The following is a 20,601-nucleotide window of genomic DNA, read 5'->3' on the forward strand; positions in this document are numbered from 1 at the left end:
CTCTGGAGTTGTGGCTCTAGCAAGCTGCATATTTGTAGCAGCACAGTCCTTGGCAATCTAAACCGCGATGTCAGCCATTTGTCTGTCTACACAGTCTCGGAGCACACATGCGCTAAGGCATCCAAAAGTAGCAAGTCAGCAGATTATTTTACGAAACTCCTACGACAGGTCTGGATCACTGGTAAATTCTGTTCGTACCTGAAAGAAAACGTAAAATACGAAAAGATTGGTGAATGCGCAAATTCTCTTAAATCACTCGTACGCACGACTTAAAGCGATAATCCGGAGTAAAATGCACTTCAAATCAATTTACGGGATGTTGGGAGTACATACGTTGAGTTGACATCAAAATCATGTCATTCGGATGTGTTTTGAGAATTTCGATTTGACCGTTTTTAGCCAAAAGTCGTTAGCCTGGAAGTGAATGGGGCAAATCATGTCACCGCTACAAAACGCTATTTTTATACTTTTTCTACAGCTCCAAACAACATAACACTTACGTGGTAGTGAGTAGAGGGTCCCTAAAGCCAAACCGAAGTGTCCCGAGGTCTTCATGTGGTCGGATATAGAGTCCAGAATTAATTTAATCAAGCCAGTACCTTTCCGGAAATGTGTCTGCTGCAGCTGCCGCTACAGACCGTGGTGAAGTTGGTTTGATATTGGTTTGAAAAAAAAGACACCTTATTTCCTTATTGTGAATATCTGTCGAATATCCAATATCAAACCAACTTCACCACGGTCTGTAGCGGCAGCTGCAGCAGACACATTTCCGGAAAGGTACTGGCTCGATTAAATTCATTCTGGACTCTATATCCGACCACATGAAGACCTCGGGACACTTCGGTTTGGCTTTAGGGACCCTCTACTCACTACCACGTAAGTGTTATGTTGTTTGGAGCTGTAGAAGAGGTATAAAAATAGCGTTTTGTAGCGGTGACATGATTTGCCCCATTCACTTCCAGGCTAACGACTTTTGGCTAAAAACGGTCAAATCGAAATTCTCAAAACACATCCGAATGACATGATTTTGATGTCAACTCAACGTATGTACTCCCAACATCCCGTAAATTGATCTAAAGTGCATTTTACTCCGGATTATCCCTTTAAGAACAAATCTGTGCGTACGGACGGTTGTTGCATGAGGCCCATTGTCTTTTATCCCACTGATGCTGTGTTATTAATATATATACAACTGAACATATAAGCACTTAGGAAATAGATTTAAATCGGTGGATTAAGCAACACTTTGACCACAGGAATCCTCCCTGGAAGTAAAAGACCAAGGCCCACTCCACAATATTTTGGATGGACTCAAAAGACATAAGAGTTCCGATAATCACAGATAGCTAACAACTGTCCCTGACATTATTCTCTGAAAATGTAAGTTTGTGTGGTGAAACTATGGCTTTAGTTAATCAAATCTATATAGAAAGTGACCTCTATTGTTCAAATAGGAAACTCCAAATCTTTTGAAATGTTAGTAAATGTAAAATGATGATTTAAGAAAGTGTTTTTGTTGAACAAAGATAATAAAACCCTCAATGATCCGTTTAATCTCACTTTAAAAAAAAAGCTTGTAAAATCTGAGAATTTGCAACCAAGGAAGCATAGAGACAATATTCCACTGGTATGCCTATTCACTCCCAAGGATGTTTTATTGATCAGTATTGTAGTAAATTAATTGGCTGTACCCTACTAATTATTTTGACTTTTTTTTACAGTATTATCTAAAGCCTCCTGAAGGTAAGAATTTGTCAGTTACAAGATAACTTTAAGGTGCCAACAGAAACACTAAGAGAATACTTTGAATGGGCAATGCTTCTTTCAAGGATTTGAGGCAAGATTACACTCTTTGGCATCATAGAGCAGCTTAGCATTGGTCAGAATGCAATACATACAATTAAATAGAATAGGAACACACACCATATAGACTACATTCATGGTATCTATTTGTTTATCATTAACTGAACAAATGTTCTACTATTTAAAATATTTTTTTTATTTTTGGTGATGAACTTATCAGATTTTAATCATGTTTTTAAGGATGTATCATGTGCCTAGTCCACATTTTTCACTGTTTCATCTTGAATGGTTATACGGATGATCTGACTATTTTTCCAGAGAGTGTAAGTTTATATTTTCTGCATCAGACAGCAGTCAACTGCACAAGACAAGGTAGGTCAAAAAAGAAAGAAAAAATAATAAAGATATGTAGAAACTGCATGGACCAAACCAGCCTTGAATGTAACAGGTACAGCACTGTGTTACACATTTTGCTGAATTCCATGAGAAGAATCACAGTTGAGTGTTAAGGCTGAACCTCGCAAACCTTAATTTCTTGCATACAAAGTACTTCCTGTACAACAACTTATGTATGTATCATCGCCGTCTTTGCAACAGTTACTTTCTATCTCACTACGTTTCATGCGAACTGTAACTGGATGCGTTGCTTATAGGTGGATAGGCCTGAGGATGATATAACAATACAGCTTAGTGGAACCATAAAGGTCTCTCTCTTACATTATAACCTTCTGTGCTGTCTTTTGTAGTACGTTACATGCCAAAAGTCATAAATGTAATGTATATGTAACGTGTATTTTGGCATGTCTGAACATGATACAAAAAAGATAGTTTGAAAGGCTGTCACTTTGACAAAACAAGGATGTTACTTATTCCGTGTCTTGTATATGCACAGGTAACATGTCCTGTTAGAGGTAGACTAACCACATTTTGAACCTGCTTTAGATGGTTTGACATATCTTTTATGTTAGGTAAACAAATGTCTTCTAAGACAATGGTGTGTAGCAGATGCCCCTTCAAACAAAGTTGGGCTGCATTTGAGAATATTTGTCAGGAACCCTTCATCATGCTGATTTGGGCTAGGTTCTGCCAAAAATAGTCCTTTGGAATTGTTCTGCTCTAACATGGCATCAGGTTGCAAAGGTCCAGTTCTTGAGGTTTCCTCCTCCCAGAGCAGTGGTTTCTGGGTAGATTAAGACCATTCTCACTCATGCACTGCACTGGCCGCCTTTTAAAGCCCCTTCCACATGACTTGGAGCAGTGAGACCAGGTACCAACATCCCATATGGGGCATGGGTCTACACATGCTCTCACCACCACTGGCCTGTCAGTAGTATCACAATCTGCTGCAGGATGTCCCTCCATGCTCTGACACCGAACCAGCCTCCTCTGCAGACCATTCCCACAAGTCACTGTGCATGGATTCCATTCTCCTGTTACCCAGTGATTAACGGGCCTCTTACCCATCACCTCCTTCTTAGTTTCAACTTTGTCAGCCAATACGCTGTTCTGTTTTTTGTGGCTTCTCTCCTCTTTCACAAGAGTCTTCTCCTTGGTCTCCTTTGAGATGTAGAAGGAGTACCGCACCCTGGGAGGAGTCATTTTCCCCACAGAGAGCACCTCCACAGTCAGAGGCTCTTGCAGGGGTCTTGTGGCCTGAAGAATCTCCACAGATGTGGAAGTGCCACTGTAGCGCAGCAGGCTGCCTTTTACCAGCAGGTCACGCTCTACAACTGACACAACAAAGTCGCCATTCAGTAGGTACTTGCCGTGGCGATTCTTCACAGCAAGATAGTTTTCATCGTTGACCATTCCTTGATAGCCCCGCTGACGGATGTCAATGTTGGAGGCTCCAACAGGGAGCATCACCACAAAGTTGTAGCCATGACTGAAGACAAAGAATGGCAATGTCAAATATCATTAATGCAATACAATACATTTGTAATTGTAATGGCTTTGTAAATGTTTTGTTGTGGTGATGAAATGCTACAATTAAATTTATAGGTGTTATACTGTAATTAACACTTTATAAAAAAATTCAAACACGATCAGCATAAAGAATTTAAAAAAAAGGACTTAAGAGTAGAATCCCACAAATAGTCCCTGTTCTGATTATTAGAAAAGACTAGATTTCCCACAGGTCCAAATACCATGCTAACTCTTCCAAAATTGTAATGTTTTGTCTTGTCAACTTTCAAGTCAGCAATCAATACTTCGTGAGCCAACTGAGCACAAAACCATAACATTTTGTTTTCCATTTCTGTGTTCAGAGACATTGAAAGAATACACAAAGGCATTGTAGGCCCATGACTTTCACCTTTCCTTTTTCCTGTCTTTGAGCAAAGCTTTGCTTATGTCTTTGTCAAACAATCGAACTTACAGGGTCTTTTGTCTGCCTATAAGAACACGAGTCCCACAGACAGGAAATATCTCTGTCGCAAATGATACAGTCAAAAAGATATTCAGAAAAATGCTACCAAAAAAAACATAACTTTCACTATTTCACACTTGTGAAGTGGATTTATCTTGAAGAAGTGTGTTGGCAAACTTGCAAATGAAGGTAGTCAAAGTTTGAGACTGGGATATAGAAATGTTTTTGTTTGAGTTCTTCCAACAAGGTGGTTGTCCTGATATGATACTACCCAGACCAATTTGCTAAATACGACATGAATACTTGTATCAACAGACTACTTACATAGGCTTTGTAAACATTCCTGAGACCTTTTTGCAGCCCTGGTTGTCCCCACCACAAACACCACACTTGTCAAATTTCTTGTTAGAGTCCAGCTTGCCATCACAGCCCGCCTTAATACATTTTCCCTGAACACACACTGCAGTGGTGTCCAGGGAACAAAGCGTCCCATCCACAACCTGCCAATTTCAGATCACACAAACATACTGTATATTAAATCAAAAGCATCACATGCATATATTGATCTAAACATATTTACTTATTTGATTCTTCTGGCTTAAAGAAACGTAATAGAACAGAATACAATAGCTATAGCAACCAAAGCTTGTACAGTCTCCTTGCTTGCATATACAATATATCTGTTACAAGCGTGTTTACTTGCTGATTGCATAAATGGTTGGTGACAAGACACAGCGAGAAGTGACACTGTCCTGTATGATTCCCTTTCTCACAACTTTACCTTTCTTCTCCAGCCACCAACACAATACCTCTCACTGCTTTACTGTTAATGATAACAGCTGTTCTTGTACTGCAGAAACTTTTGTGAAACTAGCGCTGCTCATTATTTTCTATCCAAATGTTCCAACCATACCTCGTATAAGATTTTGACTTATAATGTAAGGAGTCCAGACTGCATTATGAGGTGAAATAGTTGGACTGGAATATTAACAGAATTCTCCATGGCAGCTTTCAACTTTGCTAGTTAAAACCAAGTGTGGCATGACTTTGAGTCTTATCCACAGCATATTGAAAGGTGACAGCACTGCTTAATGTTGCATGTATATGCCACAACATCGTTTGCACTAGAGCTATTTTCAGGCGAAACAGCCTCCAGATGGTGAGGATAATTATGTTCTGCTGGTAAATGAAGTCAATATGTCATTTGTTTGGAACTTCTCAGAACTATCTGTTTCCTCACTTCCTTAACACAACTTATCCAAAATATATAATTAATGTTCTTGAAATAAGTAGTTTTTTTCAGTGACAAACACACATTAAAATAGACACTCACACAGTGTATGCTGATAAGAATGGTTATGTGAACATAGTAGATTGGATACATACTTTTGGAGCAAGAACATAGAAGTATCCAGTCCCATTGGCACGGCAGATGAGCTTGCATTTATCCTTTGGAGAAATTCCAGAATATTTGGGAACCCATACCACAGAGGGGCCCAGCCTGTTGGTGTTCAGGTTCAAACCATTGAATGCCTCACACTGTTCGTTGCGGAAACTCTTGTCTGAGGATTTAAAAACAACTTAGAAATACATTCACGACTATTGTAGCATTGAGCATTGGTAGACAAATTGTTGTTTTACCCAGTAAAGTGACTATTTGCTGATTTTTGCCAGCTGCATATAACTACCCACTAAAAGTATAAATACTAGGGATGTCCCGATCAGGTTTTTTTGCCCCCGAGTCCGAGTTCGAGTCATTTGATTTTGAGTATCTGCCGATACCGAGTCCCGATCCAATACTTCAACAGTACATAAAAAAAAATGAAGAACGGCAAAGAAACAGATCCAGGATGTCCCTGATTTTTTGTTTTATTCACTTATTTTATCATTTAAAGCAATACAATGTAACTTTTCAAAAAGCCCATATGGAGCTCCCCCTACAGGCTGTTCCGAGAGCAACTTTAGTCCGGTCTCTTGCTTTGTCGGCCTCTCTCTTTCTCTTCCTTGCTTCATCAGTCAACGTCTTCTTCTGTTTATTCGGTGCCTCTGCCATGATGATCGTACTGACAATGTTGCGCTAGCCTTATACCTGGGAGCGTGAGAGGGTTCTATTTGTTTTTGAGGTAGGTGTGCCAGAAAGCAAGTCAAAGTACTTCCGCTCAGCTCCCGGGGCGGTCCAGCAAAGTTACATAGCGCAGTTTTTCCAACTCAGACCCCCGAAGGGCATAGGAGACAGGCCAATCGTAATATTAAAACTCATTCTAGCCGCACAATTTTTTTCAAGCTGTTATTTTAAGGTAGAAATGTTACATAGTATTGCTTTAACACTTAGAAACAGAGCACTTCTGTGAGGTCGCTTGAACAAAAAAGTAATCAAGTAATAAACAAATTCTTCACATTGTAGTTTATTGCAACAATGTCTAATATAAAAATGATTAGTAGCATGAAATACCTGGCAGGCATGTAAACAAATAAGCAAATAAAAGTGGCACAGTGTTATAAAGTAAGGCCAGTAATGTGCTTTTCGGAACTGCACTCCCAATTCTTACTCTCCTCCTCTGGCTTCAGAGAAGGAAATGTACGTTTTTCTTGATGAAAACCAACATCTCTACCTTGTCAGGTTTGAGCCTGTTCCTGTTCTCATCAAGGATGTTAGCGATGTCCTTGCCACCTCTTGAAATCCCAAGTTTGCATATCTCACAGTTTGCAATCACAACGTTTTTGTCATCCACTTTAAAATAACTGCTGCCGTGTTCTGCTTCGCTTTACGGCACGCAGCAAAGTGACTCCATGCCGCGTGCCTTGTTTCTGTGTGTAGATGAGACCATAGATATAAAAATTTGGGGAGTTATGATTATTGTAGTTGGGGATATACACCTTCCTCAGTCGAAATAAATGTAATTTGGAGGCATTGGAGACCCATCCAAGATGGCGGCCGCACTGATACGTCAGCTACAATAGACAGCGTCAGTCTATGAGGCGTCTACGTATATTATGTCTATGGTTGAGACGGTCCGAGGGTACCACCACATAACAGTAAATACTGAGCTGTTATTTTTTTCCCATTTGTTTTGAAATCTTATAGTTCTGATAAAAAAAATAAAATAATGACAATAAATATACATATAGATAGGCTACAAATCTGATCCCTGATGGGGATGTAACGTAGTCTGAAACCATGTGATCAGCCGCGATTTCCGATCACGTGATCGGATCGGGACATCCCTAATAAATACAACTATTTGTTTGGTTTATGAAATCTTATCTTTGATTAATTTATCTATGGATGCTGTAAGCTTTTCAACAAAGCAGGGAAAAACCTCAACACTGTAGCGACTGTAGGCTGCACAATGTGTTTGTTAAAACCCTAATTTTATTTCAGAGTAAATTGTAACTCTACATTTAACTCCTTGCCCTAGGTTAGGCCTTTTTAGAGGGTTACTTTATTACGTCACTACTACAGTAAGAACTGGTAAAGTGAGCTATAGCTGCCAACATATCTAGCTAATAACCGTAGCTTACTTTAGAGCAGGTAAACACTGTTTGATGGATTCCTGGGTGTTCTGTTCCTTAGCTGTTGGTTTCTAAAGGCCTAAAAACATTTTTAAAACTTAAAAAAATATTAAATTTTCCTACAACTTAATACAGCTTGATCCTGAGATATCAAATGACTGAAATAAGCAAATATTGCCAATTGAGCAATTTTCTGACTGGATTTTGTTTGCATGTTTTAAGTAAACAAAGAACTCCTAAAAACAGAAAGCGCATTAAGAAGTCAAAAATAGTATTAGATTTAATCAAACAACTTTAACCAACTTCCTCAAGTAGATATTGGACACAGGTATATTTTTGAAAAATGTGCAAAGGAAGGCTTTAAAGGGTATTGGCATACCTGTTTTAGGACAAAGGTTAAGGTTACAAGAGCGGTATTTGATGCGAAGGCCATAACAGTATTTCCCTCCGTTTTCAGGGACAGGGTTGTTGCAATCTCTCTTGGCAAGCTGAACTCCCCCACCACAGCTTCTGGAACAGTCTCCAAAAGCACCCCACTTCCCCCACCGTCCATCCAACTAAGACACAAAAGGAAACAATGTTTAATCACTCTTTGATAAGAATTAAAGTCAAGAGCTGCGCTTTTTTTTCCAGTCTTTCATACCTTGATTTGCACTGTGCTGTTTTTATCAGCACAGGAACCTCTGTAGCAGACCTTGCCATTACCACAGTTTGTGCCATCTGCCCAGGGGAAGTGACGGGTTTGACAAACTAGCTGTCCACGGGTTTTCCCGGTGCACCACAGCTTTGAGCAGGGCTGCATGTAGGGACAAGGCTTTGAGCCATGGCCGAAGGCGAGCTCACACTGACGGTGCAGGCTGTAGCTTGAACCAGGCAAGTTGTCTTGAAAAGACAGTTGCTTCTGAGGATGATCCAACAGACAGTCTCCTGCAGAGAGAAGCCAACAGAACTACAAATGGTCAGGCTGCAGTGGTGGAAATGAACATGACAGGAGGTTTCTGTTTTTACAGCTTGCGAAATAAATACAGTATTTTTAATAAATTAAGCTGCTGACACACACAAAAATAACTGTAATAGCTACTCTATGCTTTTTTGAGTGTTTAACATAATTCAGCTCATTGTTTTGGTAAAAAAAAACAAAAATAAACACACACCATCTACACATTTTCAGTCCAAACTTGTCACACACTGATGTTAGTCATGAGCCCCGGGGGGTCATATTTTCATTCCTCATATCCCTCAAATATAAAAACTATTTGAGATTTATCCTGATTGTGGTTGCAGCTGGATCTGAAGCAGCATTTAAAAAAATAAAGGTAAAGTAATTAACTTTAGACAACCCGATTTTTAAAAAATATTTTTACACAGGTTAATTTTTTTTCCCTTCACATTGGTCCCACTGTACATGAGCTCACTCTCCCTAGAAAATATGCAATAACTATGATTGTCCATAGCTCCAAAATGTCATAGGGGTTGGAATGAATTGTAAATAAAAACATATCTCTTTGTCGCATGTATTAAGTTTCAATAACTTTTTTCAAATTCATGAAATTGCTGTAGAGAAACTGAGCTTGGGACTTTTGAATTTGGTGTGCTAATTTTCTTTTTTGAGAAAGTGGACTGGTTGGGAGAAGTATGATAAATTTCTGTTTATAATCTGTCAGGCAAAATCTACTCTCAAAAAGAAAGGCAATGTGGAACTGGAGAGATAAAAAATGAACAATGTATAAAACTTTTGAATGATGTACACTGTGGGTATCATCATCAGCTGAAATAAATTCTAAATGGGATAAGCTTCACTTTCTTCTATGAGTTAACTGTGCCTTGAAGTATTTCACTCTTTTTGTATATTTTGCTGTTGCTTTGTGGACAATAATTGTCATTCAAGAATTATCGCTAACATTTCTAAAAAAACAAAACAATCAGAATTCATGCAAGACTGTTCATGAATTACATTGTTTTGCAGGGGGAAAAAAAACAATTGTAATTTTGTTGTTGCTATTGAGGCCATGGCACGTGTGATAGGAAAAAGCTGTAATATATTGCAGCTTTATTTTTTTTAGCAATTACCTTTCACATACCATTGTGGTTTACCCCTTACCCCTGATGGCCCTGAATTTCAATTACATTTTTGGAGATCACAAAATTGTATTACGGACAGCCCTACAGAAAATCAAACCAACTGCATGACACTAAGACATGAAGTAGACCTGGGGAGAACGTTTGACTCAAGCAATAATTTTGAATTTAATAGCTAATTAAGCCATAGGGTTATAACTGAACTGAAAAATAAATATATTAGAAATATGCTTAGGTTGAGTAGTAGTAATATGATCAGTTTAAATTGAACAGAACAAAGCAAGGGCCAAATTTTTTTGAGAAGAACAGATAAAAAGCTACCAGCTTAGGGCTACATAATGAAGCCTGGACAGAATTGGTCATCTATCTGAGTTCAGAACCACATTCAGGAAGTGTTTACTAACCATGGCCTCTGTCCAGGAACTCAGTAATGATGGCTGCACTGCACACAGACCAGGGCCGGCCCCTGTCTATCTGAATCAGTGTGGGGGACATCATGTGGTTGTCCTTTAGTTTTCCAAATACCTCCTCACATGCCTTCACATTGTCGTGTGGCATGTTGAAGACATGTCCTGTGGGGGCAGGGTGGGAAGAAACATGACATGGTCAGGGTTTGGCAGATACAAGTAGTTGTGTTCTCAGTAGGAAATTATTAGTAGGATCTACCCAGAAGATACTGCAAAGTTCTGGTATAAATACAAAATAGAGATAAATAATCAATGATAAAAAGATTTATGAGGCACCACAATACATTAAAGCTGCGGTCGGCAACTTTTTTTTTAGTCATATTAGCTTGAACTGTCATGGGATTCTGGAAGTAGAATATTAAATAGGCTGTTTAGGAAAAATAACGAAATCTGTAGCTCCCTCTGAAGCCTGTAATCATGCTTGCAAAAACCGAGCGCTCCCGGCTGTTTTTAACCAATCAAGTTAGGGTGGAGGAATCCTACCTGTCAATCACAGCTTGTGCACACGCTGCTGAGCGTGAGTCTGCCCCAGCTTGTGTGCGCTCACACTGGTGTGAACTCACGTGCACAACCTCGTCCACAGAGGGGGAGGGGTTTGGGGGGCGATTCGGAGCTTGTTAGAGGTTGGGGGAGGGACCTGAAAGTTGTATCAGTTCGAATTTTCCGACTTTAGACTCGCAATTTTGAAAACCTGCCGACTGCAGCTTTAAGGACCAACAAGAATGCAGTATTACACAGGTATATACAGCACGACATAACTTACCCACCTAGAACTTTCCAAAGCAGAAAAAAAACACCACAAATTGTGGTTTTGATATGTTCAATCATGAACTGGATTGCCCTAACTGGGGAATTTTGTTCTCACTTGACATATTCACTTTACATATATAAGGTCAGTGTCAACCAATGCATCTCTCAGGACCTCATAGTATACTTGTGGATTTGGTTTCAGGCTAGAGTCCTTCTTTATTCATTTTTTTTATTTTTTATTGACCACCTTTAAGTAACTGAAAGCAAGTCTACATATTATACAGTTTGGGTGCCTTTAGATTGCATCTTATGCGTCTTTACTTTTCCCAGATGATGTGGTTTTGTTGATCAAAGACCACCAGCAGGCACTGGGGCGGTTTGCAGTATGAAGCAACCAGGTTGAGAGTTTGCACCTTATAGTCTGAGGCATTGATCCTTATACATAAAAACATGGATTGCCCTTTCTGGGATGGGAATGAATCTCGTGCTTCAAGTGGAAGAGTTTAAGTGTGGGGTTTTGTTCACAGGTGGGGGGGTAGAACGGAGCAGGAGACTGACAGGTGGATTGGGGCAGCCAATGCTAGATGTTTCTCCCACAACCCTTTCCCAGACTAGCAGCAGAAATGAATGGATGGATGGATGGATGGATGGATGAATAGAAGATTGTACAGTGAAGCTTTTGCCTGTGCTTTTCAATATTCTCTCTCTGTTTGTTGTCCTTTGGGACTTAATCTGTTGTGGTCTGCACCTTCCCATTTTAAGACGACTTTCAGCACAGAACCTTGTGTTATCTGAGAGGGATATTCACTTTCAGCTTTATGGAGGACTGCATGTAAGCCCTTCTGCATTCGTTGAATAACCAAAATCCTTCACCCTGTGTGGGCTGAGATTGATGCAGACATAATCATACATGCACCTGTAACTGCTTCATTTAAGTCACTTATTTCTTAACTAAATTCCATAGATTAGTTTTTATAAACATGAGGAATTGGAATTGAATTCAGTTACTGTGAACTGATACTTTATAAACACCCACAGTTTTGCTTTAATCTATGAACAATATTTATTCAGTATATTAGCCACTGTGGGTTCCTCCATAAATAAAGAGTTTTGTGCCTCCTCCTGTTTGTTAATGTATTAACAGTGTAACAAAATTTCAGTACACTGGAAGACATCCAGTCACTTTATCTAAACACCCTGTGCTACATATAACAAGCCCAATTTTCTTGGCTGGAAATATATAATAACACAAACATTGTCACAATTACCATTTAATGTCATCAGTATCCAGATTTTACAGATCTGAGATGCCCTGACCCTAAGCAAATTGCCAGGCCATGCGCGACCCTCATCAGGCAGCTGCTCACATCATGCTGCTGCTCACATCATGCTGTGACAAAGTTCTCTAAACATGGGAACTGGTTTACCCACACACTACATCCAGTTAATGTGGAAGTGATATTGAAAATGCTCCACAGCCTCTCTACTTGACTGAGGAGAAATGGAAACTTTAGAACACTTTCTTTGTCTTCGGTTGTCTCATCTTTGAACAGTTTTTTTCTGTACTCAAAACATTTTATATCAGTCACAATTATGAGACTAATAAATATCACAATAAGTTTGTGGCTATAAAGTGTGAAAGACTTCTTATCTGGTAAGTCACATATTTTAGTTTACCATTCAGTGATGGAAAGTTTGTGCTGGCTATTTCTACACTTTTTCTTCCAGCCTTCAATCACAAATTGTCACTCAGTCATCAAAACTTTCGAAACCTTTGGCATAAAGCATCGCAAACTGGACAGTTGAAAAATTATATCATGAAATCTTTTTAAATGGTTCAGTTATAAAACAGTCCTCTTATCTAATAGTTTCAGTTTATGTAAGTTGTTATAGCTATAACAACTTAACATGCACAGATCTCAGCTTTGCTCAGTGGGCTGCTTTTGATTCTGCCTACCTTCAGTAATCAGGGAAACTGATTCAAATAGCATAACAAACATCAGGAGAATGCAATCAGTCTACAGGATTGATGACCTGGACCAAGAATTACAGTAACAGTGATAATTCTGAAAGTTGTAAAGTCCTCAAACCAGGTTAGTTTCAAATATCCATGCTGATTAAACATGAATGTCTAAAACCTCAAACCAGAATTCTTTTGTAATTTTCAGTGAAGGTCATATGCAGCCTTTCAGTTTATCTCACTTTGCTGCCAAATTACCATAAATCTGAAATACATCATTCAAATGTTCAGTCCCTACCATAAACAGCTATCTTACCAAGCTCATGAGCAGTTGTAAAGGCAGAGGGTAAACCATCATCCTCAATTACAGAACAGCTCCTCTTCGAATCACACATGGTCCCAACATCAGCCATCCCCAGTGTATCACAGGTTGTGGCCCCGCACAGATCCTGGTGGCACAGAGACAAAAATGTAACTTGTGAAGAGCCTAATTCTTTATTTTACTTGGAAGCTTGAAAAATGTGAATAGACTTAGGTCATGGCTGGATTGTGAGTAACAAAATGAACGGACTATGAAAGCATTAATTGAAAGCATAAGGAACTGAATTGCTCTTTCTCTATCCTTAAATACATGAAAAATACAGATGTGGCCTAACTCTATTAGTCTTCAGTGTACCTTAATGTGTCACCAAGTTGTAGACAGGCTAGTTACAAAAATGCTTACACACAACACATGCAAACTACATGTCACTAGCTTCAGATTTATGGTACTACTCCTGCAAAGTGGTTTTGAGAGCTAAAAGTATCCCACAATTCAGTTCAGTCTGTTACACCAGCTCAGTCAACTTGCTGGTGATAATGCTTTTAAAGTCGTTTTAGATAACTTCCAGATAACTTGCCTTAATTAGCCTTAATATGAACTATATTACTTAAGTTCGACTTTGTGGTTGTATCGTCGGACTTGCAGCCGTATGTCCTGGACACTCGGGTGAAGAGAGGGGCGGAGCTGTCAACTGATCACCACCTGGTGGTGAGTTGGCTCCGCTGGTGGGGGAGGAAGCCGGTCAGACCTGGCAGGCCCAAACATATTGTGAGGGTCTGCTGGGAACGTCTGACGGAATCCCCTGTCAGAAGGAGTTTCAACTCCCACCTCCGGCAGAGCTTCAACCAGGTCCCGGGGGAGGTGGGGGACATTGAGCCCGAATGGGCCATGTTCCGTGCCTCCATTGTTGAGGCGGCCGACCGGAGCTGTGGCCTTAAGGTGGTCGGTGCCTGTCGTGGCGGCAACCCCCGAACCCGCTGGTGGACACCAGTGGTGAGGGAAGCCGTCAAGCTGAAGAAGGAGTCCTATCAGGCCTTTTTGGCCAGTGGGACTCTGGAAGCAGCTGATGGGTCATACAGAGGCTGCTTCCAGCCTCGGCGGTTGCTGAGGCAAAAACTCGGGCATGGGAGGAGTTTGATGAGGCCATGGAGAATGATTTCCGGACGGCCTCGAAGAGTTTCTGGTCCACCATCTGGCGGCTCAGGGGGGGAAGCGGTGCACCGTCAATACCGTGTATGGTGAGGGCTGAGCTCTGCTGACCTCATCTAGGGACTTCGTGAGTTGGTGGGGGGAATACTTCGAGGGCCTCCTCAATCCTACCGACACGCCTTCCGATGAGGAAGGAGAGTTGGGGCTCCATTTCTGGGGCTGAGGTTGCCAAGGTGGTCAAAAAACTCCTCGGTGGAAAGGCCCCGGGGGTGGATGAGGTCCGTCCCGAGTTCCTCAAAGCTCTGGATGTGGTAGGGCTGTCTTGGTTGACACGTCTCTGCAGCATCGCGTGGACATCGGGGGCAGTGCCTCTGGACTGGCAGATCGGGGTGGTGGTCCCCCTCTTTAAAAAAGGGGACCGGAGGGTGTGTTCCGACTATAGGGGATCACACTCCTCAGCCTCCCTGGTAAGGTCTATTCGGGGGGAATAGAGAGGAGGATCTGCCGGATAATCGAATCTCGGATTCAGGAGGTACAGTGTGGTTTTCGTCCTGGCCGTGGAACAGTAGACCAGCTCTATACCCTCGGCAGGATCCTGGAGGGTGCATGGGAGTTCGCCCAACCAGTCTACATGTGTTTTGTGGACTTGGAGAAGGCGTTCGACCGTGTCCCTCGGGGACTCTTGTGGGGGGTGCTCCGGGAGTATGGAGTGCCGGACTCCTTGATATGGGCTGTTCGGTCTCTGTATGACCGGTGTCAGAGTTTGGTCCGCATTGCCGGCAGTAAGTCGGACATGTTTCCTGTGAGGGTTGGACTCCGTCAGGGCTGCCCTTTGTCACCGATTCTGTTCATAATTTTTATGGACAGAATTTCTAGGCGCAGCCAGGGCGTTGAGGGTGGTTTGGCGACCTCAAAATCGGGTCTCTGCTCTTTGCGGATGATGTGGTTCTGTAAGCATCGTCGGGCCGTGACCTTAAGCTCTCACTGGAGCGGTTCGCAGTTGAATGTGAAGCGGCTGGGATGAGAATCAGCACCTCCAAATCCGAGACCATGGTCCTCGGCCGGAAAAGGGTGGAATGCCCTCTCCGGTTCGGGAATGAGATCCTTCCTCAAGTGGAGGAGTTCAAGTATCTCGGGGTCTTGTTCACGAGTGAGGGACGAATGGAGCAAGAGATTGACAGGCGGATCTGTGCGGCGTCTGCAGTGATGCGGGCTCTGCACTGGCCCGTCGTGGTAAAAAAGGAGCTGAGCCAGAAGGCGAAGCTCTCGATTTACTGGTCAATCTATGTTCCTATCCTCACCTACGGTCACGAGCTGTGGGTAGTGACCAAAAAAATGAGATCGCGAATACAAGCGGCCGAAATGAGTTTCCTCCGCAGGGTGTCTGGGCTCTCCCTTAGAGATAGGGTGAGAAGCTCGGTCATCCGGGAGGGGCTCAGAGTAGAACCGCTGCTCCTCCGCATCGAGAGGAGTCAGATGAGGTTGCTCGGGAATCTGGTTAGGATGCCTCCTGGATGCCTCCCTAGTGAGTTGTTCCGGGCCCGTCCCACTGGGAGGAGGCCCCGGGGAAGACCCAGGACACGTTGGAGAGACTGTGTCTCTCGGCTGGCCTGGGAACGCCTCGGGGTCCCCCCAGAAGAGCTGGAGAAAGTGGCCGGGGACAGGGACGTCTAGGTTTCTCTGCTCAAGCTGCTGCCCCCGTGACCCGATCCCCAGAAAAAGCGGAAGATGATGGATGGATGGATGGACTTAAGTTCCATGATGTATGTTATCTGACTCACTTTTACTGCATCGATCCAGCTTAAGTAAGTGTAAAAGAAAGAAAGACATGTGCTGTACTTAATAGAACTGGCAAATCCTACATGTTTGAGATCTATGTTGCCACTTGGGTTCTGTGATGCCAGCAGGGCATTAAGTACCTACAAATTGTACTAAAGCTTTCTTTATTCTCCAGGTAGGTCTATGCTGTAATTTTTGTGCTTGCTTGTGTTACTTTTCCTCTCAGCACTTTTAGGTAGATGGCCATCCACCCTGAGTCTTGCTGTGCTGGACTTTTCCCGTTAAATCAGAGTTCTTCCCCTCCACTGCTACCCACCACATTTTTTACTTCTTTTAAACAAGTTTTTTAACCACAGATGAATCTAAGGAAGTCTACACATAAAAGCTGGGTGTTAGTGGATTTTTTGAACAACATAAAAAGGGCTTTATAGTGAGTTTAACTGTATTGAAATTAATTGTATTGCAGTCAGTTTTAATTCAACTGAATTGGACTCTATTTAAGCCCACTGATGGAATGGTGACATGTCTGGGGTGTACACGACCTCTCAAGCTATGACATATGAATATGCCCAAGTTCCCCGATGACTCTGAACAGGATGAATTGGATATGGAAAAGGACTAAATGAATGAATGTATGGACTGTTTTTAATTGGATTTGTATTTATCTTGTTTACTTTTTATGTAAAGTGCCCTGAGATTAATTTAGTTGCAAACCGGTGCCATATGAATAAACTGAAATAAATTTTAATACTAGGACAGAAAAGCTTTCCAAAACCAAGTTGTGATCCACATCAGTACCAATTTTGGTCTCGTGGTCATGGAATATCCATCGTTTGTTGGTCAACCCAGCACTTTATCTACATTGTCATACCTTAACAAATGTTGAATGTATTTCGATTACTTTATGTATACCCATTCCGTTTACAACATTTACCACTTAACCTTAGCCCTTAACCTTTCCTTTGTACCACCAATTGATAAAAAATTTAATTTGCCCCATGCTGTTATTTCAAATTTCTGCAAAACTAATGGCATTCCAACCAGCCTCATCTTTTTTTTCTTTAGGAAACAAGCGGTCCAATCTAAATGACTAAATTATATTGCATGTTAAAATCAAACAGAGCAAACACAAGTATGTGTTTCATGTAACAACAGTTTTTACTCTTTCATGTTTTCAGTCATTCATTCTTTTCTTCAACCCAAGTTTTCACATGCACTTGTTAACACAAGTATAAACGTAACATAATTTTGAAACATACATATAGGTTGGAATTCTTGCTTGAAAAAAACCCCCATTAAAATGGTCTTATTATCAAGCTAAATTAAGATGGCAAACATAGTAAACTTTCTATTGCTATCATTAGCATGACAGCATTGTCATTCTGAGCGTGTTGACATGAGCCTTTAGGAATCATTGTTACCTAATCATGTTGCTTAGGGCAACTGGGGAGTTGTGTCAAAAAGGTTAAGTAGCTGCTTCTATATTTCAGGAATTACAACTATCTTAACTACCTTCATGTTTTTAGTCGTGATTAGAACAAATATGAGCACATTGCTAATGATGAACCTGTTAACCCAGTGTTACAGTGGATTCCAGCAATGCCAGAAGCTGCCAGCACTGTGTATTTCACTCCACGTGCTCTTTATGATAGCTTAAGAGGATTTTCCATTGCAGCAGCTGTATTAATTTTACTTCAAGGAATAATGGCACCTGTCCAGGATGTTCCTATGCATACTAGCCTTCAGAATGGTATATTTCCTTGCTCTGGAATGATGCTAAAGTCTTTTTTGAGTTTGAGCTGTTTTTTTTATGTTGCTATGAAGCTGTTCATCAGATGGCAAGCAAGAGCCAAAGTGGGCCTAATGGAAAGCAGACTACAATGACGAATAGGGATTACAGACTGAAACATAGGGCCGTTAGTAAGTGGAGTAAGATTTACTTACCAGAGCTAACAGCTCCGGTGGCCACATGGGATGAGCTGACAGCTGTGACCAGGCTGGATGTATTAGATAGTATCTAACATCAGCTGGAGCACATGATTAAGTAATCTATATTATAAGTGGAGATTTTTTAAAACTGTCTGATTATTACCAAGGTGTCTACGATATGCAGATATTTTGTATTCCCTACAAGCAGAAAGAAATATAGTCTTTTGTGGAAAGAATAGGCTCACTTCATCTTTTGCTGTAACTCGCATAGAAGTGAGAGAAGATTTGGAGCTTTGCCAAGGACATGCTGCACTAACACACATATTGCTGAATGAATTACTGAACCTACTGAGTGCAAACAAACCTGTAGGAACCAGAAAAAAGTATTTTTCTTTTATACTGCAGAGATGCACAAGGATAAATAAAAGACATAGAATAGCCATGGCAAAAAACTACCATAATGCAAATAACATTTAAAGTCATACAATATGAGCATAAAAACACACAATAGAGACACACAAAATAAAAAAATAACAAGACAGAAGACAATTACTGACATGTGAAACAACCATAAATAATGCAGAACTAATGAATGTAAAAGTCAGAGACCCATCTGCTACAATGAGTAAAAACAACCACACACAGACATGAAATAGTTACAAAGGAGGTTTTTGCTATTGTTGCACTGCTGTTGAGTTAAATGCAACTCGCAGGTCATTCACATACCTGTTTAGTGAACAGAATGGCGGTGTCCCAGTACTCAGGGTGCTTGTCGCTGTGTTTATTCAACTTCTTCTGCCAGGAACAGAAGTTGCGCAGAGTCAAAGCAGCATTACTGGAAACCTTTGGTCCCTTATCGGCTTCATTTATCACAATGAAGCCCACCACCACTATATTTATAGAATTTAGAATGCTGGGGTGCTTATAAAGCCTAGCTGCTACTGACATAAGTGTCAGGAGGTAATGCTTTAAGTCATCTCCGTGAAACTTGGCCATACTTTCATCCGCCACCACCAGCACCTCCACAAACCTCGGTATGGATGCGAATCTTTTGGACCTCCCAAAGGATTTCAAGACTGTTTCAGTTAAGCCATCAATCTCAAGACGGCTCATGTACTTGTATTTCTCCAGGGAAACCGTGAGATTTGAGTCGGGTCTGACTCCACACCTGCTGGTAAAGTTGCCGCTGGAATTCTCAGCGCGTCCACGGCGGCGGAGGATGTGCGTTCTTTCCAAAAAGTTCACAAATTTAGACGCGGTTGCATCCTCTTCGGACACGGCTCGACTAATAAAATATTCCATGCCGTTATATGAAAAGCCACCCTGCAGACCTTTGCAGAGGCTAAGTGCCGCGAAGGAGTCCGGGTTTGCGTTGACATCACCATAGTAGAAGCACTCCCTGAGATTGGAAGAGCCGTTGGATTCCGTGGGTTCCACCTCGGGCTGTATGCTTTCAGGTGCAAGAAAGCTAGAGTCCGGTGTGAGGTGGAGGTAAAATTCCTGTTTGAATGCACTCAGTATAAAAACGAAATGCTTTTCAGTCATCTGCTCCATGTGGCGGTGCAGATGTTTCTCATTATTTGGAGGATCAACAAGAACAGGGATGCAGAAATCTATCTCCATGCAATATGTTGACTTGAAATTAAACAGAAATGGTGTGAAAATAACCAAAGCTCCAACAAGTACAGCCATTTCTGCTCCTGTTCATGAGTGTAAAGAGTGTAAACTCGGCTGTGCGTTTGCGCACAACTGCAACAAGCCCCGCTCGCGCGACTTCAGAAAAAACATGTACCCGCGCTTCCTTGCAGCCCATTTCCCATCTTGCAACGTTTCCACTAAACAGGAACTTATCTTAGCTGCTGAGCTTTTAAAGATGCACACAAACACCGACGATCACTGTCAAATGAAACCGGAGCACAGGCGCAACAGAGAGCGCACTGCCCATGCTGCAGCCACTTTTAACTCCAAATATTATTGTTGTTGCACAGCATGTGAGATAGGAGCTGGAGCATCGCCCCGAGCCTCCTCCTTCCTCCCCATCCTACCACGCAGACTCAATAGCCGGTTCTTAGAGAGTGATTTTATTCGGTTTTGCATTTTGGCAATTTAGAATTAAAAAAAAAAAAAAAAACCAAAACAAATAAAAACAAATAACTAGACAAACAAACAAAGCAAAAGTAAAAACTGTAGTAGCCTATATTTAATTTTAATTTGGTCTTTCATAGATGAATGAAAAACACTACAAGATTCTCAAATTTCAATTTTCAAACGCGCAAAAGTTTTATATTACATCTCATGCAGATGGCAGCATTTACACATAAGATTAAATTTAGGTAAACAGCGACACCAAGTGTCATCCAGTTTTACAGACAAGTCAGCTGGGAATCTTGCGTGATGTCCTCTTGCGCCATTTGCCATTGGAAGTGTTAAACTGCGCCTCGGTGATCGGTGCCGTCTTCTTGCACTTTGTCCTAATAAAGTG

At 41.3% G+C, this 20,601-nt stretch overlaps 1 protein-coding gene across 1 annotated transcript; it reads right to left on the minus strand.

Moving 5' to 3' along the window:
• Positions 1-999: 999 nt before the first annotated feature.
• On the minus strand, positions 1,000-19,811 carry adamts15b (ADAM metallopeptidase with thrombospondin type 1 motif, 15b). Its single transcript, XM_075474112.1, has 8 exons — positions 18,846-19,811; positions 13,257-13,389; positions 10,168-10,335; positions 8,328-8,611; positions 8,064-8,241; positions 5,558-5,733; positions 4,496-4,671; positions 1,000-3,688 (listed from the first exon to the last, which is right to left on the minus strand). The coding sequence occupies exons 1-8, from the start codon at positions 19,809-19,811 to the stop codon at positions 2,920-2,922; spliced, it is 2,850 nt and encodes a 949-aa protein (XP_075330227.1). The 3' UTR covers positions 1,000-2,919.
• Between the last annotated feature and the right edge of the window lie 790 nt (positions 19,812-20,601).

Source organism: Odontesthes bonariensis, chromosome 9, assembly GCF_027942865.1.
Source record: "Odontesthes bonariensis isolate fOdoBon6 chromosome 9, fOdoBon6.hap1, whole genome shotgun sequence".
Taxonomy (NCBI): Eukaryota; Metazoa; Chordata; class Actinopteri; order Atheriniformes; family Atherinopsidae; genus Odontesthes; species Odontesthes bonariensis.

What these genes read in the sequence shown, in the direction of transcription:
- adamts15b (XM_075474112.1), bottom strand. Translation starts at nt 19,811, where the DNA reads ATGGCTGTACTTGTTGGAGCTTTGGTTATTTTCACACCATTTCTGTTT. An exon ending in TAACCTTTGTCCTAAAACAG is followed by an intron (nt 5,734 to 8,063) that starts GTATGCCAATAC and finishes TTAAATCCTCAG; the next exon opens with ACAAGAGTTTCCGCAACGAA. An exon ending in TCTATGTTCTTGCTCCAAAA is followed by an intron (nt 4,672 to 5,557) that starts GTATGTATCCAA and finishes TGAAATTGGCAG; the next exon opens with GTTGTGGATGGGACGCTTTG.